This window comes from Phoxinus phoxinus, assembly GCF_949152265.1.
Source record: "Phoxinus phoxinus genome assembly, chromosome: 20".
In the NCBI taxonomy this organism is placed as follows: Eukaryota; Metazoa; Chordata; class Actinopteri; order Cypriniformes; family Leuciscidae; genus Phoxinus; species Phoxinus phoxinus.
In genome coordinates this window covers 25,302,372-25,321,177 of record NC_136895.1, presented here as the reverse complement: position 1 = coordinate 25,321,177, position 18,806 = coordinate 25,302,372, and the positions used below count along the sequence as shown (strand labels likewise).

Here is an 18,806-nt window from a genome sequence, read left to right as displayed (position 1 = left end):
GTTGAAACAACCCAGCAGTTTTTAGAGTGTACCTTCCTATTTCTTGAAGGGGAAGATTTGTTTTATGTCAACATAGATTTTCGTACTTCCACAAAAGTGTAAACATTGAGCCTTCCCAGCATCATCAAAACACAGAGCGGTTTGCTCAGATCTGTCAACCGATGTGTGGTGTGTGTTTAACAGGCGGAGCCACTGTGGTTACAACATGCAAGACAAAATTAGCTGCATTTAGAGCTTCAAAAATGAAACAGTTCATGAACATATTAAAGCAAATGCACTGCAGCATTATGATGAAATGTGCAATAAATGTGCAATAAACATCATGCATCGTTCAGAAAGACAAATTAACCAGTTCATAATGTTCACTTTGACGTGTAGGCAGACTCAAACAGTTGTGGTGCCTATACTTTTATCTGTTTAAACAAGCATGCACCTGTAAAAGCGTTGAGTGCCATGTTTGAGTTGGAGGAGGTGCAGTGTGTGTTAAGTCAACTAAACTGATAGTCCAGTCAGTCCAGAAAAATGCATTAAGAATTAGTAATCTGCACAGAAATCATCTACACCTTGTAAATGAGTCCTGTTGACCTACTGTACCTGCTCGATCACTGGTATCTGAGATGCCAACTGAAGCAGGAAAGAGGAAGAACAGAAAGACAGGATCTAAAACAGAGAGAGGTACTTCAGGGAACGGGTTTGTTTATAGCCCGAGACACACCAATACACAAAGCTGAGTGTGTCGTTGCCTTTTGTCGGCGGCGTCTCGGCCAGAAACCTGCGCTTGAACACAGCACAAGGACTAATGGCCCGATATACAGTACTCACAGCGACGCTCTTTCCCGTTCTTCGTTTAGGGGTGACACGAAGTTCGAAATACGTGAGAAGCGAAATACTGTTATCGAAAAGCTGACGCCGCCCACACTGCTGAGAGTGACGGTTAGATGAATGTGCAAATATGTGCTACACGCTTTTCTCTGGATAACATAACAAACATACAACAAAACTGAAAAAACAGCTAGCATTTTAATAAAGCATAAGAAACGCATAGCAACGTGGAGATGTTTGCACAAGCTCTGCAATTCAGCACTCCAGTAAAGTCACGTCACCTTTTTTTTTATATTTAGCACTTAAAATCAAGCAGCTTTACCGTCCATCCATCCATCCATCCATCTTCTTCCGCTTATCCAGGGCCGGGTCGCGGGGGCAGCAGTCTAAGCAGAGATGCCCAGACTTCCCTCTCCCTGGCCACTTCCTCCAGCTCTTCCGGGGGGACACCGAGGCGTTCCAAGGCCAGCTGAGAGACATAGTCTCTCCAGCGTGTCCTAGGTCTTCCCCGGGGTCTCCTCCTGGTGGGACGTGCCCGGAACACCTTCCCGGGAAGGCGTCCAGGAGGCATCCGGAACAGCAGCCCCCTCTCGATGTGGAGGAGCAGCGGCTCTACTCTGAGCTCCTCCCGAGTGACCGAGCTCCTCACCCTATCTCTAAAGGATCGCCCAGCCACCCTGCGGAGAAAGCTCATTTCGGCCGCCTGCATCCGGGATCTTGTCCTTTCGGTCATGACCCAAAGCTCATGACCATAGGTGAGAGTAGGAACGTAGATTGACCGGAAAATCGAGAGCTTCGCCTTGCGGCTCAGCTCTTTCTTCACCACGACAGACCGGTACATCGACCGCATTACTGCTGAAGCTGCACCGATCCGTCTGTCAATCTCCCGTTCCATCCTTCCCTCACTCGTGAACAAGACCCCAAGATACTTAAACTCCTCCGCTTGAGGCAGGAACCAACCTGAAGTGAGCAAGCCACCTTTTTCCGACTGAGCTTTATCGTATTAAACATAAAAAAGTGTCCGTGACTCGTTTCATCAGAAGTAAAACGTCATTTTCTACTATAAACAGCTGTGCGTATGTTTTCACTCACGGACGTCTAACCCCCGACAGAGGAAATTAACCAGAAAAACGTGAAAGAGGGCGGAGCCTCTGAGCACACCTACTTATTACATAATCGCCACGGACCAATGGCAGTACGAAGGTTCAAAGAAAGTTCGCTCTAGCCAGCTGTTTCGAAATCCCAAAACGAACTCCAAAAGAAGATAGTTTTGGCCTGATTTTGTTCATAACAACCTCACATCGGTTAGTTCTTCGATTTCGTTTGAAGTATATCAGGGCCTTAAAGGCGAATGTCAACCAGCACGAGCGTTCGGCGCCTGCATGTATGTAAATATCTGTCAGCAGGTATCAATAGTCTATTCATCACTCAGAAAGGGAAACTACAACTAGGTCTACAGATATACAACTAGGTCTACAGATATACAAACCTTAAACAAAGCAGCTTATCGTTTTGAATATCAATCATGCAGATTTTTTTAACCCGACTGTGCTACTAGTGCAGATTATTAGGGTCAATGTAAATACAGCAACTGTCTCTCTCTGTCATTCACTGCTTACAGTACACAGCCAAAAAAATGGTCTGGTGTATTATTTAGCGTTCTGTTTAGCTGTCAATAAGTGCATGTTAACAAAGATGTGTGATTATTAAGAGTCTAGTTTAATAACCTCTGACACTGATTTGACTATTTTTGATGGATTCAGCACTTTGGCCAACCAAGGTTGATTTTAACTTGGTCAACCAATGGCCAGCCAAGGTTGATAATAAAACTTGATTTGATTTTTTCAAATTTGACTAAAAAGCTGTTTTGTGAAGGCATTAAGTGAGAGTCTTTGTGAAGGCATTAACCGTGAGACTCATTAAGCAGGACAGGAAGAAGCTCTTTCACCTAGAAAATAAACACACGTGCACTAAACCCACTCTTCATCTCGGAAGAAAACCAACCACAGCGGGTTTCAGTTTGACTCAGTAGATGTGAGACGCCAGACATAGACTTTTCACTGAACAGTTGAAGAAAATGATTCACATGTTTGCTTTGTTCTGTTTGTGCTGGTGGCGTCTGACTGGTAAGTTATCATTTTCTCTCTCTTTTTTTTGGCTTAATATCAGTAACATTCTTCACAGATGTTAAAAGTCATGGAAAATAATGTAGATTCATCCAGTGGAGACTTCAAATCTCAGGCAAGGCCCAGCTTACATGACTTGGGACGGGGCCTGGAAATCTCAATGTTTAAATTCCCTGATATTTGCAGTTTTTTCCTGATAGTGTATCAATGTATCAATGGTGCTTTGACTAGAGACCTCAAGCTAAATTTTGAGCCAGTTGCTCGTGTGGTGTGAGAGTCAGTGGCCGTCCTGAGAAGCGATCAGACACAAGGTGATCGGAAAGCCTTAGAAAACTGTTTAAATAAGAGATACAGTATGAATGTGGAGTGGAAGAAAACCATAAATATATAATTAAAGATATATTTAATATCTTCATTCTTCAATCGGCCTGTATTTCGGTCTTTCGACGCAGGTCACAACAACTTTGCCCGGTTTTTCGGTCCCTGGCCAGACTCATCCAATCTCTGCCGATGTCTTTTCTCGGAGTCGCCATCGGGTTGCGGGACGGCCGAGCGGTCTTTTAATGTCTAGTGGCAGCCCGTCCGAACTCCTTAATTAATAATAAAATAATTAAAGATATTTTTTATATATATTTTAAATATTGTATGCTATCAAACATTGAGCATCATACGAACAGTGGGGTTGGGGTGTGGTGTGGGGAAATTGCCATTTTTGTGGGTTTTAATTATTTTAATTAACCCTGAACAACAAAAGCGATATTAATTCATTAGTCAAAAAAAAAACGACTGATCTAAATGTCCCATATATAAGAATGTCAAGGTGTTAACATATGCAGGAGTAACTGTAATTGACTTCATAGCTTCATACAACTATTGTGATCTAGATAGCAGATGTTTAAAACTCCATTAATATCATGTTCATATTTCAGAAGTATCAATCTGTGTAAAATCTGTTTGTTCTCCAGATGTGTTTGGTGATTCAGTGTCAGTGATGGAGGGAGATTCTGTCACTCTAAACACTGATGTCACTGAAATACATAAAGACGATGATATACTGTGGAAATATGGAGCTGAAAAATCTCTAATAGCTAAAATGAATAAAAATAAGCAAATCTTCTCCACATATGATGTTCCTGATGGGAGATTCAGAGAAAGACTGAAGCTGGACGATAAAACTGGATCTCTGACCATCACAAGCACCACAACTGAACATACTGGAGATTATAAACTAGAGATAACTGGAGCGAAAAAATCATCAAAAACATTCAATGTTTCTGTGTATGGTGAGTAGAGACGTCATTTGTCCAAACGTTCACATTCTTGTTTTATTAAAGAAATATTCAGCATGAATTAAATTCAATCAACAGCATTTGTGGCACTGATTATAAAAACATTAAAATACAATTTTTTTACATTTTTAAGTAACTCAAGGTTACGTCAATGGGATTTTTGGAGGACTTGAGATTACAATTTTATTAAGGCCCTTCCATTAATTCTTGGGTTAAACATTGTGCATCAGGTTTCTTATGAGGCTGATGAGAGCGACGAGCCGGTCCCCAATCTTAGCGAGGGGGAGCACAACTTGCCACACTTGATTCTGCCCCTCACGTCTCTGAGCGGGACAGGGTTTGGGGCGGGTGGTCGACAGCCCCTCCCCTTGAGTGGGGCGAGAAAGGAACTGGACGAACGCTTCCTTGTGTCTCGTCATCTCCCTTAATCAGATGACGACTGTGTTAACCGTGTCTGCACGGCTTAAGTGGGGAGAGTTGGTTTATTTAATGATGCTCCAGACTCTTCTACCTGAAGCATCATCGTATAACCGCGTGCCTACGCACCCACAATAGTCAAATATGTTGACGTCGAAAGCACAAAGACACGCGATGTATAAGGTTTTTCACTATGGAGGTCCTCAAAGAAGGGAGAAGCTGCTGAGCAAATGCTGAGCACTGCAGCGCAAGTGGGTGGAGGTTACATCTAGCTGGATGTCTATAGAGGAGGAGCTAATGTAATTTGGGCCTAATGGGTGGAGCTAGAATATCTAACCACACCCTAACCTTACCCACAACTCTATCCCTCCACCCTATTAGACATCCAGAGAGGTGGAGCTGGACTAATCCCACCCATTGGACGTCCACTCTGCAGTGAGTACCACTGAAAGAAGGGGAGAGTCCGATGTTGAGGTCCCTCCTAATGGCCACCAGACAGAAATCTGTCCTACAGTTTAGTGTGTTTGGGGTCTCTTGTTCCCATGGCTTGTCTAAAGCCTGTTTTATGCTTCTGCGTCGAATCGACGGCGTACCCCCGCAGACCCCTCTGCGTCTCCGCGAACCCCTCTCCGACCCCTCCGCCGTAGCTCAACGTACACCTCTAAAAAACTGTAACTACGCGTCGAGGCGACGCAGACCGCAAGGGCTGTGATTGGTCAGATTATACATCATTTCCGGAGTGTAGCTTTTCCGGGTTCCCCCTCCCGCTATACCGCCATTTTTAAATTGACCACTGTTCTTCTTTTTTTTCTGCGATTAAACATTTGCAATAAAATAATTTGTTGTTCAACGTCGATTAGCTCCAACTGCATCAACACTCTCTCTCTTTCGCTCGCCATTGTCGGAAATGAAAAAGCGGAACCAAAACAAACTAGCAAAGAGATTCGCGAACCACACACCCCCCTAGCGTTATGGCGGTGAAATCCACCGCGATGCAACGCAACCCGACGCAGAACCATAAAACGGCCATGACGCCGTAGGAGTGGGAGTTGACGCAGAAGCATAATAAGGCCTTAAGGGTGTGTTCACACTTGTAGTTTGGTTCGATTGGTTCATTTGGTCCAGACCAAAATAAACAACAACCACAGAATCACCGAACCAAAAGATACCAAACCTAAAGGCAAATGGATTCGTTCACAACCTGATTGGTCTGCTTTTATGACGTATTGTCTATTTTGAGACGGAACTTTCCGATTATCCAAAACTATGCTCTTTGCTGGAATAAATGCACTATTTGTGTGTGTGTATGCTGCATATGAGCTTATTAAATGTGTAAAGGAGTCAAACCAGCGGCAGAAATCCCTCCGTCACACACAAACAAAGATCTGCTGCGAGGAGACGCGGTTGTGATGCCTGTGTCGAAATGTGATGGGCAACATTACGACTATACAAGAAAAAACAGGTGTGCTTGAGCATTCTGTTCTTTTGGGGTCTCATACGCAAGGACAGCTTGCTTTTCTCCAAAACACACAAAGCAAAACTAGTGTGTGTTGTATTCAGGCATGGGCCATGAACACGGAGGCATGCACACATCGTTTACCTTGAGTGTGTAGAGTGTCCCTGCAAGCAGGAAACTAATTCCTGACAAGAGAGTGACATAATTAATGAATAACACGCAGAAAAGTCTCTGAAGACAAAGAAACCTGAAAGGCGCACCTGTTGCACATCTATTTGTAGCTTCTGTCGAGCGACGCATTCCAATGGCGTCACCGTCAGAGGTTCAAGCTCAAGGACGATTTCATTGGTGTGTTTGCCACTCTCTTTCAAAGTGTTCCCATCGCGCTACAATCAGCACATCATAGACAGAAGCTTTTTAAAGGGAATTGCTCCGTTATTTTGATGCGCTGCTCGCTTTAAACTGTAGAAATGGTAAAATGCCGCAATTATGTCCCACAGTCCAGATGGAACCATGGCGGTCCACCATTTAAATACCACTGCCATATTGAGCTGGACATAAGATTGTTGTGTAGATTTATCAATACTTCTCTTTATTCTCTCATGTTTTCCAGCTCGTCTGCCTGTTCCTGTCATCAGCAGTAACTCTTCACACTGTTCTTCATCATCATCATCATCATCATCATGTTCACTGGTGTGTTCATCAGTGTTGAAAGTGTGTGATGCGACTCTCTCCTGGTACGCAGGAATCAGTGTATTGTCCAGCATCAGTGTGTGTGATCTCAGCATCAGTCTCTCTCTACCTCTGGAGGTGGAATATCAGGATAAAAACACCTACAGCTGTGTGCTGAACAATCCCATCAGCAACCAGACCACACATCTGGACATCAACACACTCTGCCACACATGTGCAGGTACCACAGCACTGATCATATATATGTGTATTCACTGACCTGACCTCTGTCTTCTGTTGTACATCACACTGATGCGTTCACTAATGTCTCTCTTTTCCTCTCCTTCAGTTCCTCCAGTCTCAGTGTCTCTGATAGTGTGGATCTCTGCTGTTGCTGCTGCTGCTGGATCTCTGATGATTGTAGTTGCAGTCGTGATCTGCTGTATCTGCAGGAAACGTAAAAGATTAGGTCAGGAGATCAAGCGATTAATGCATATGTTAAAATATGTATATTTTATAAGGCACCAATTTCAATACTAGCTTGAAAACGTTGTTGTTTTAACATGTATGCATTATGTTATTGTTAATGCAGTTCTGACCAAGGAGAAAGACATGAATGATTCTGCATTGTGTAAACCAACAAGACGAAAAAAGGTAAGACCATTCTGTGTTGCAGAAGTTGTTGCAGTCCGTTAATCTGTTAATCAGTTAAAATCTGTTAATCAGTTAAAATCTGTTAGAATTTATGTGTTCAATATGCATCAGACGGTCAGTGAACAGATGTGGATGGACAACCTTGTTAATTATTACCTTCAGGAGGAAACTGAAGGTAATAAAAAAAAAACTGCCATGGCAGTATGCCAGCAAAAAAATGAGTCACTTACACAGTACAGTTATACACTTTCATAGACGTATTCACGTTAAGTTGCTCAAGCAAGTGGAAAAATGTTTAAACATACTTTTCTAAAGATAAAATCACCAACATTTTAAATTAAAACTTACAATTGACAAAAACATTTTCTACTGCATTAAAATCTTTATATAAGAAATCCTGCACATCATAAATAACTTGTTTTTCCACCTCCACGAAGAGTGCAGTCCATTATCTCGCCTTTTTGAGGTAGCCTAATGTAGTTTTCCTTGCTTTACACCGGGCTTAAAATGAAAAGATGACTGTGAAAAATAGTAGTATAATATAATTTAATGTATTTATGGTGACATTACTACAGTTTCATGTCAATCCGTGTTCAGTTTGAACACAAACCATGCACTGCCACTTTAATTCATGCATAACAGCAAAAATAATAGACTGTGCGGAAACGCTCATGCAGTGTGAACAGCTTAAACATGTTAAAGGGGTGGTATAATGCCCTTTTCACAAGATGTAAAATAAGTCTTTGATGTCCCTAGAGTGTGTATGTAAGTTTTAGCTCAAAATGCCGCTCAGATATTTTTATATAGCATGTTAAAGTCACTTTTTGAGGATGAGCAAAAACGCACCGTTTTTGTATCTGTCCCTTTAAATGCAAATGAGCTGCTGCTCCCGGCACAGAGGGCGGAGCTACAACAGCTTGTGTTGTGAAAATGAAAAAAAAAAACAGCAACATTACACACTAACTAAAGTTAGAAAAGTGAAATCATACTCAACCACCCCTTTAACGGAAAACGGAGTATGAAACAGGCGTAACTGTCAGTCTCTAGGATTCTGCCTTCCACCTTTTGTGTTTCCCGGAAGAAAGTTTATCTCCACCGCGGGTAACGGTTGACTTCCGTGTTTGTCGTGGTCGGGGAGACTGTAACCACCGTTGGCAATGCAACAAGAGATCAAACTTATGCAAATGATGGGTGATACCCAAATGTTAGGTGACCTATAGGCTACAATCAATTACAATATTCAAATCTTAAAAACTATGCCCAGTCAAAGAAATTATTTTACAGAAACGTTAATAGGGTCTTGTGAAACCTACATAAAAGTATTTAAACTGTTGCCCTTGATTGACTGTATATTTTTCCTTGCAGAAATCAAAGGAGGCCGTGTATGGAAATATCCCCCCAAAACGGTGATCAAATACAACATCTCTGCCAGAATGGGTTTCTTCTGACTCTGTTTTGCTTTCACTTTTTGTTTTGCACATGCACTCTCATAAGCACTATTGTTACATCTGAAATTGCGTTGCTGTGTATTAGTTTAATTTAGTGGTGCACAAATAGCACAGCATTCACTCAGAATCTTAACTAAATGTTCTATTTTTAGCTTAACACACATGGAAACTATATTAAATTTGTATCTTACCATTCACTGTTCTGGATCACTTGGTCTACTCCTGTTTAAATGGATAATTGAACATTGAATGCATAGTTTAATAATGCACACGTCGCTCTCTAGTGTCCAATTCATAACATCGCATCTCTCTAATAATAGTGCTACTTTTACCCGAGACAGTGAGCTATAAATAAATGTTTATGTTCTCACAGAGGAAGATCTGAAAATATGAATGGGCGCTTCATGAAGCTTCAAAACCTTTGTGAATCATTTGTTTCGAACAATCAGACTGGCAATAATTTTTTTATTTTTTTTGCTGTCAAAGTCACATGATTTAATTCAACTGCTTGCGTTACGTCATAATAACTGTTCGGAAGTTTCAATGGTTTGCCGCTAGGGGGTTGTCCACATCATTTTTACCTGATCACGGATCGATTTGATACATTTCTAGACATTTAATTACACATTTGTATAATAAAAAGAAAGAGCTGTAGTTAAAAGTCTCTTATTGGTCTGATTAACCAATCTCTCCATAAAACAAACAAAACAAGTCCTACAATTTAGAAGCCTAAAATAAATTAAAAAGACACTTTTACACATATTAAAAAGACACTTTTTATTTTATGCTACTGTATGATTTGCTAATTGCCTTTACACCTTCAATAAAACATGTTTGGTCTGAATTTGTGTTGTATTTACACAGTTGTGACCAGCAGGGGTCGCCAAGCGTGTGGAGATTCGAGCGACTCGAAACAGTGAATCGTTTTTCGAAGCAATGGTTCAATTGATTCAAAGTTTCGAAAAGCTTCGTTTCTCCCATCAATATAATGAAGTAATAATAAGACACCTAACTGATCACTACACTAACCTAACCCTGCCTCCGTGTGCCTGTTTATAATAATAATAATGATAAAAATAAATTCAATTAAACACAGATTACTTTAGTTTATTAGAATAAAAATAGCCTACATATTTTTACAGAGAGTTGCTGCGGTTATAATAAAAATCACACAAGAAGAACAGCAACACATTCCTGCTAGGACCAGAAGACAGACCTGAAGCAGTAATGATAAATAGATAGTTATTGTTATTAGCCTACAGATTGACTGTCTTTGACTCACATTTACTGTCATCACTTTGATTCTCGATATTGAGTGGCGCCATCTGGTGGGTTTTGAATAACAGCAGCTAAAACAGTATTACAGCACAACAATGCAACAGGTTTTTTTAAGACTAAAAAAAGAGTTATATGACATAATGTGAAAATTGTGTCACTTGATGTGAAGGTGCAAGAGATGATCTCAGTTATGTTTTAACACTGAGTCAGAGCTCACGTTTTCATTTATTTAATTGGTTTAACTAAATATTAAACTGTATTTTGACATCCTCAAAGGAAAATGCTGTGAATTACTAAATGAAAAGAACATTATTGATTCACTCATCAGACAAACGTTACCGAATCGAATAGATGATCTTATGCAATTTAATGACCGTCATATAAACCACATCCTAATTCACACCCACATACAATCAGATAGTATTCACTGCATAGTGTTCGATAAACCACAATAACAACAGTTTCTCAGTCTCCAGCTGTTTTTGTGTGTTCTGGTGCGTTCAGGACTATTATGTTGAAGTTTCTCAAGGACTTTTAGTTTGAAATATCTCACTTCCTGTGTTTTCTTCCTGTTCATCTGTTCCTGTATTACCCATTTCACTCACTGACTGGTGTCTTGTTTATTCTGTGTGTAGGCTAAATATAGTTTTAGTCCTGTGGTTTATCTGAGCACCCGTGTCACAGTGTGTGTGTGTGTGTGGTTTTTTTTTACCCAATTTTTGAAATTAGATACGCTTCAACTCTCTCCTTCCAACCAAGCTGTGACAGACAGGTGGAAATTTGAACGAAAAGAAAAAGAAACACAGTCTAAACTTTTGAACAGTTTTGATAATTGTGTTACTGTTTGTCTACCTCTGTGTCAAACAGTTGCTCAGCATTTTTCTCCAGTGGATTAAATAGTTTTTAAAAATCTGATAGTATCAGGACAGGAAGAAGCCCTTCACCTGCAAGCTAAACACACAAGCACTGAACACACACTCTCTCCTGCAAGATGTTTGTCCACCCAGCAGACAAAACCACATTTCTGTATAAAACCGACCGCAGCAGTTTCAGTTTGACTCGTCAGTCAATGAGATGAACGTCAGTGAAACCGGCACTGTGAGGTGGCATACAATTTTATCTATACTTTGGGTTTTTCCATTTACTAAAAATCTTAGAAGAATATACATAATTTAAAAATCCCTAGTAAGGTTTTCTGGCATTTCCAGAAAATTGCAAATAAAGTCAAAAATCTGTCATTTGTTAATTCTCCTTCAACTTTGATGCAAAGAGGAGATCCAGTCAGATGATTTTAGTCAAATTCATAACAGTAGACAATTAAATAATAAATGATGAATACAATTAATTCATCCATAAGAAACGTAAAAAATGAACAGTTAAAATGGCTTATAATTCAAAACACATATTGAGCAGGCACTAAAGACACAAACACATCATGTTTTCACACTCTGAGGTGTTAGCCAGTACACTGCAAGATGACATTCGTTCACCACTTTATTCTGAGACATTGGAGCATTTGTGGTCTGCCTATCGGAAACGTACAGTCTTTTGCCCTCTTCTAAACAGTAAGTACAAAAGTTCACCCTATGTCAATCAGCTACATTTGAGGCATAAAGATTAATAAAATAAAAGTATTAAATATAGGCCTACATTCCAAATGATAATAATGGCAAACACATCAAAATGATAGTAATGAGATACACATCAACATGGTAATAATGATTTCATAAAATATGACATTTGATTAAATTTTCATTTTTCATCAACCTTCATTCAACTGACAAAAGTACAAAGAGGGAGGGTCCGAAAACCAGTCAGTATCTGGTGTGACCACCATAAGCCTCACGCAGTGCAACACGTCTCCTTCGCATAGAGTTGATCAGGTCGTATACGCCGATCCAGAGCATCCCAAACATGCTCAATGGCTGACATGTCCGGTGAGTATGCTGGCCATGCAAGAACTGGGATGTTTTCAGCTTCCAGGGATTGTGTACAGATCTTTGCAACATGGGGCCGTGCATTATCATGAGCAACATGAGGTGATGATCATGGAGGAATGGCACAACAATGGGCCTCAGGATCTCGTCACGGTATCTCTGTGCATTCAAAATGCCATCAATAAAACGCACCTGTGTTTGTTATCCATAACATACGCCTGCACATACCATAACCCCACCGCCACCATGGGCCACTCGATCCACAACGTTGACAACAGCAAACCGCTCACCCACACGACGCCATACATGCTGTCTGCCATCTGCCCTGTACAGTGAAGACCGGGATTCATCCGTGAAGAGAACACCTCTCCAAAGTGCCAAACGCCATCGAATGTGAGAACTTCCCCACTCAAGTCGGTTTCGACGGCGAACTGCAGTCAGGCCGAGACCCCAATGAGGACGACGAGCATGCAGATGAGCTTCCCTGAGACGGTTTCTGACAGTTTGTGCAGAAATTATTTGGTTTGCAAACCGATTGATGCAGCCGCTGTCCGGGTGTCTGGTCTCAGACGATCTTGAAGGTGAAGATGCTGGATCTGGCGGTCCTGGGCTGGTGTGGTTACACGTGGTCTGTGGTTTTGAGGCACGGTTGGATGTACTGCCAAATTTTCCGAAAGTCTTTGGAGTCGGCTTATGGTAGAGAAATTAACATTCAGTTCACGGGGAACAGCTCTTGTGGACATTCCTGCAGTCAGCAGGCCAATCACACGCTCCCTCAATACTTGCGACATCTGTGGCATTGTGCTGTGTGATAAAACTGCACATTTTAGAGTGGCCTTTTATTGTGGCCAGCCTAAGGCACACCTGTGCAATAATCATGCTGTCTAATCAGCATCTTGATATGCCACACCTGTGAGGTGGATGGATTATCTCGGCAAAGGAGAAGTGCTCGCTGACAGATTTAGACCGATTTGTGAACAATATTTTAGAGAAATAGGCCTTTTGTGTACATAGAAAAAGTCTTAGATCTTTGAGTTCAGCTCATGAAAAATGGAGGCAAAAACAAAAGTGTTGCGTTTATAATTTTATTCAGTGTACGATACCCTCACCCATTACCAGTTCACCTACTTATTGTGGGCTGTTTCAAAAAAGGTTAAACTTGGATATTGCTGTTGGAAGAGGTGTTAGTGAGGCCAGTAGGGGGCGCTCACCCTGTGGTCTCTGTGGGTCCTAACGCCCCAGTATATGGTGACACTATAGTCAAAAGAGCGCCGTCCTTCGGATGATACGTTAAACGGATGATACTTTTTTGAAAAAAGTGGTTGTACCATGAAATGTTGTTCATCCACAATTCACAGAATATTCTTTTACTTTTATCCATTTAACACAGTCAGTCAACTACACTGTCAGAAAGATACAACAATGCACAGAAGCGGTCACTGGGGCGGTACCTTTTCAAAAGGAACTAATATGTACCATTTCGGTAGTAATATGTACATTTTGGGCACTTATATGTACATTTACGATACTTATATGCATCCTTAAAGGAATAATTAACTTTAAAATCAGACAGTTGATGGACCCCATTGACTTCCATAGTATGAAAAAATATATATAATTTTTTTCCTACTATGGAAGTCAATGGGGTCCATCAACTGTCTGGTTACTGATATTCTTCAAAATATCTTCCTTTGTGTTTTTTTCAAAGCTTTTGCACCTTTTTTTCTGAGAGTACCTTACAAAAAGCAAGTTCAATGACAAAAAATAAGGAATATTTTGGCCATTTAGAACGGTTAAAATCTGAATAACAGCAAGATTAACTAGTATAGTATATTATGCAAACGCGGGGTTGTGAAAGTAGGAGGGTCAAACTGTGTCGTGGGAGGTTTCACACACCACATCAGCACTTCTGCTGTATGTTTAGCAGGAAGTTTTATTAGATCAGACTCAGAACTAGAACATGTTGTACATGTTTGTTTTCTGTCCATGCTGGTGGAATCTGATCGGTGAGTTATAAAGACATTTTCATGGCTTAACTTTTTCTTTTTTTTTCTTTTTAGAGTCAAACTTTTCAAATGAGATTATTTTCATCTGCTGTTATGTATCGATGAATCATGAATATTGTGAAATCTACTAACTTTAAATTCAGTCTCAGGCAATCCGTAAGCGCTTCTGCAATGTTTTCCCTGTCTGCTTGATCCCGGTCTCTCTGTTACGGTAGCAGATGGCAGTTTACAGTAGCAGTTTATGAATATATTTGACATTTTATTTTTCTTATCTGAGTCAAAGGATTGGTGCAATAGTTAAGTGATCCAATCAAAGCTAATTGTTTTTGCATGTAAATGATCAAATCTACAGCTGATTTCAGGCTTTGTAAACCATCAGAATCTTTAATTTGTGTAAAATCTGTTTGTTCTCCAGGTGTGTTTGGTGATGCAGTGTTAGTGTCAGTGATGGAGGGAGATTCTGTTACTCTAAACACTGATGATACTGAAATAAATGAAGATGATGATATACTGTGGAAATATGGAGCTGAAAAATCTCTAATAGCTAAAATGAATAAAAACAAAAAAGATTTCTCCACATCTGATGTTCTTGATGGGAGATTCAGAGACAGACTGAAGCTGGACGATCAAACTGGATCTCTGACCATCACACACACCACAACTGAACATGCTGGAGTTTATCAACTACAGATAACTGGAGCGAAAAAATCATCAAAAACATTCAATGTTTCTGTCTATGGTGAGTCGTCAATTATCTAAACATGCACATATTCTATTTGCATATTCATACATTAAATAATTTTATAGTTTGAGCTGACAGACATATTCAGTGACCGTGATCACACTAAACACTCACTGAACACAAAGTATACTACACGGATTTACAACACCTAAACTAGACTGAATGTTCATGTTTCTCTTTATTCTCTCATGTTTTCCAGCTCGTCTCCCTGTTCCTGTCATCATCAGTAACTCTTCACAATGCTCTTCATCAAATTGTTCACTGGTGTGTTCAGTGTTGAATGTGAGTGATGCGACTCTCTCCTGGTACGCAGGAATCAGTGTATTGTCCAGCATCAGTGTGTGTGATCTCAGCATCAGTCTCTCTCTACCTCTGGAGGTGGAATATCAGGATAAAAACACCTACAGCTGTGTGCTGAACAATCCCATCAGCAACCAGACCACACATCTGGACATCCACACACTCTGCCACACATGTGCAGGTACCACAGCACTGATCATATATGTGTGTATTCACTGACCTGATCTCGGTCTTCTCTATTGTAGATCACACTGACACATTCGCTTTCTGTATCATTACAGCACCGGACACACTCTCTCCTCCTCATCCTCCTCCAGTGTCTCTGATAGTGTTGATCTCTGCTGGATCTCTGATTGTTGCTGGATTTGGGATCTTTTGTATCTGCAGGAAATGTAGAACAATAGACAAAGGCGGCAAGTATTACTGCTTTTAAATAATATTTTGACAATATGCTCTAAACCAGTCAACTGATTTGATCATTTAATAAAAAATATTCTCATCATTTTGTAGTTAAACTTTATACAAAACCAAACTAATGCGTGTACTCATTCTCTGTAGAATACACTCATATCATAATGCATGTCTATTTATATATAATGACACCGAACGTTGCTCATCTCACTCGCACAAAAACAGATTCTGCATTTCTCAAACTGCATCACAGCATTTAAAAACTTAAAAAAGCTTTCTCAATTTTATGAACTCTCTTCCATGCTGGTGCTCAAATTAAAATATATTTGAATGATGACTTTGAGCTTGTTGAGCCTAAAAGCTGATTAAACACAAAGAACGTAGAATACTTTACATTTGTCAAACATCCCAGTTGGTTTGATTTATGTGTAAAGAATGTCTCAATTTTATGACGAACACATTTTTTTAAGGAACTTTTTGTGTGTGGAAAAAGTTACAGGCCTAATGGTAAATAAAAACTATTGTTCAAACAGTCGAGACTTGTGAAGATGAGATCACTTACGCTGAGACCACATTCGACAACAGAAGAGCACAGAAAACGGTGAGAATTTATAGTTAATTTGTTGAGAATTTGTACAATTTCAGCAGAGAATCAGATGTAGATCAGCGTGCACGTGTTTGATTTTGTCTTTATAATATAGAAGCCCGTTTCCACCACATAAAAAAAAAAAAGATGGTCTGGAAATTATTATACGAAAAATAAAAAAATATGACTTAAAAAAAAAAAAATATCACATACAAAGTTGAAATTATGACTTTGTCGAAATTACAGTATGGCTATGACATGCTAATTTTGACTTTTTTTTTGTTTTTGTTTTGTTTACGTCATGATATCGACTTTCTATGTCAAAATTTTTACTTATGTCTAAACTATGATTTACCAGAGCATTTTTTTCTTATGTGGTGGACATGGGCTTCCATATTTTAATGATCTATCATATAAATCTCAAACACAACAGCACCTTCAGATGTTTATAAAAGTCTTGTTACTACGTAAAAAAACAAAACATAAATCACATTTATTATTATTATTATTATATCTTGTCTTATGCATTTTTTCACAGAAAGTTGAAGAGGAGGATTGTGTGGATTATGCACCAATCGCATCGAGAAGCTGAGCAAACGATTTGCAAGCTGAAGGACTGAGCGTTTCTCCAGAGAAGAAACACATGCTCGTGCGCGAGGTTAAAACGCAAGCAGACCATCTAAGAGGAAAAAGTGTGCGCACAGCATATTCTATTCAACACAGTCTATTTCAGTTGCCTCAAAATAGCAACGGGCCAACAGACCAGGACGCCCAGGGGCTCACAAATGCATTTGCTATATAAACAACGTGGCGCAGGACGTGTAAATGATCACTGTGTCGGGCTGAATCTTGCATTGCACCGGGTGTGTGATAGGCCTTTGGTCAATGGTTGAGTTTCATCACAGCAGACGTGCAGTAGGATCATCCTGAAGGGGTTTAAATAATGACTAACAATGGATTAATTCAAAGATCTCATAAAAACGTCAAAGGTGAAGGGTCATGTTGTGTTACTGCTCCTATGGAACTCACTACCCCTCACTCTCCATAACATTTCATCCACTTTCAAGACCCAAAACATATCAGTTTGATATGTATTTTCAATAATGTGGCTGCATGTGGCCTTATGTGTGTTCATTATATGCATATTCGTAATGCACTACGTAAAGCAACCTTGAGCAATGCAAAGTTTTTGGACGTTTAACAAATGATGTTACAAGTATCCATTAGAGTGTTTTCATCGTTTACTCTTACAGTGCAAAATGTCGATAAACTAAAGGAACGGACACCTTGCTGTGGTCTCAGTTATATATGTCAGTGCAGAAATGTGGTTTGATCTGCTGTGTAGGTGAACAGCTTGTTCATGCGAATGTTTCTTCTGCTGGACGTGTGTGTTTGATGTCAGTTTGTGATCGTCTCTCTCTGAGGTGTGAATAGTGTGGCTGTCAATAGCCTGTGGTTGAATGTGTTTTTTCCATTCCTGCTCACATGAAACCGACTTCTGCTCAACACTTTATAACACACTGGTGATACTGAACCCATCAATGCTGATGTTCGACAAAAAGGTCTCAAATCAAACAGAGATATAGAAATTTGAAAATATATACCTTGTGTGCATATGCATCATGATCTTATATACTCATGCAGTGACCGTGCAGTTCAGCAGTGCTGGTTGCAGTAGTTTAGTTTCCAGCTGTATCACTTCCTTCTAAGAAAAACTATTCTTGAGATCTTTTTTTTCGTATAAAGGTCATCCTGTTTTTTTTTCTGCCAATGTTTTGGTCATTATTTTAAGAATAAATGCAAGGTATGATTTACAATTTATGTTTGATGTTTGTTAATAATTTACTTATTTTCATTTTTAGGAGAAACTAACTAACACTGCTAACAGACTTTTTTTTAGAAGCATAACGGCTCCTGTCCACGCGGTAAACACTGTACAATAAGGTAAAACAAATAAGGTCAAAACATAGATACAATAGTTTTGTTTGATGCAATATGACACTGGTGGGCGTGGCCACACATCCAAGCAATTTAAAGAATTCGCTCAAGGTTAAATATAGAAACACCCTTTGAGATTCAGATGTTAATTTCTAACTTAAACACTAAACTGTACAAACTATAACACTGCAAAGAATAAAATGTTTATAATTTTATTTTTATTTTTTTATGTTGCTGGCTCACTTTGGCTGAATGTGTTTGATATTCAGGTAAAAGAACCTCATATTCATTAAATAAATGGACATTTCATTTTTGCCTATTTGTTGTTATATATGTGTTGTAGTCGCATTTTAATGTTATATAGATCTTTTTCATCACTATTCTGAGGTTCACATCTCATTCAATTTTATGTCAACACAAAATGTTCTATCAACTGTTTTGAATTTTACACATGAATAGAGTAATCTAATGAATTTCACTCATGTTTTTGGGTTTGTTAAATATGTTGTTGAATAAGTTTGTTTAATATATGTTACACATTATGTGTTTTGAATCCCAGGTGAAACATCTGCTATAATGCTATAAATAAATAGTTTTAAATGCAGAAATAGGCCTTTTCCTAATGGTGTAGATAAATCTAACAGCCTCTGTATAGAGTGCCATCTAGTGTTCAAAATAATGGAACAATAACTCTAGGGTTCTTTCGGTGTTTGTTTATCGGTCC

At 39.5% G+C, this 18,806-nt stretch overlaps 2 protein-coding genes across 2 annotated transcripts in view; one reads left to right on the top strand and one right to left on the bottom strand.

Annotated features, from left to right (window-relative positions):
* LOC306987867 (uncharacterized protein) overlaps window positions 1-16,153 on the bottom strand; it is a 53,597-nt gene extending 37,444 nt beyond the window's left edge. The window contains exons 1-2 of the mRNA XM_079592469.1: window positions 15,368-16,153; window positions 7,063-7,228 (exon numbers count right to left, since the gene is read on the bottom strand). Of these exons, the coding sequence (XP_079448595.1) occupies window positions 7,063-7,228; window positions 15,368-15,454 (253 nt within the window). The 5' untranslated portion in view covers window positions 15,455-16,153. The remainder of the gene's footprint in view (window positions 1-7,062; window positions 7,229-15,367) is intronic.
* On the top strand, window positions 14,038-18,409 carry LOC306987908 (CD48 antigen-like). Its single transcript, XM_079592546.1, has 6 exons — window positions 14,038-14,105; window positions 14,521-14,844; window positions 15,047-15,328; window positions 15,429-15,560; window positions 16,092-16,159; window positions 16,683-18,409. The coding sequence occupies exons 1-6, from the start codon at window positions 14,060-14,062 to the stop codon at window positions 16,734-16,736; spliced, it is 906 nt and encodes a 301-aa protein (XP_079448672.1). The 5' UTR covers window positions 14,038-14,059; the 3' UTR covers window positions 16,737-18,409.
* Window positions 18,410-18,806: the final 397 nt, after the last annotated feature.

Bases quoted from the DNA above. Each gene is read 5' to 3' on its own strand.
- LOC306987908 (XM_079592546.1), top strand. From the start codon at position 14,060: ATGTTGTACATGTTTGTTTTCTGTCCATGCTGGTGGAATCTGATCG. The intron at 14,106-14,520 runs GTGAGTTATAAA...TTTGTTCTCCAG, and splicing joins ATGCTGGTGGAATCTGATCG to GTGTGTTTGGTGATGCAGTG. The intron at 16,160-16,682 runs GTGAGAATTTAT...ATTTTTTCACAG, and splicing joins ACAGAAGAGCACAGAAAACG to AAAGTTGAAGAGGAGGATTG.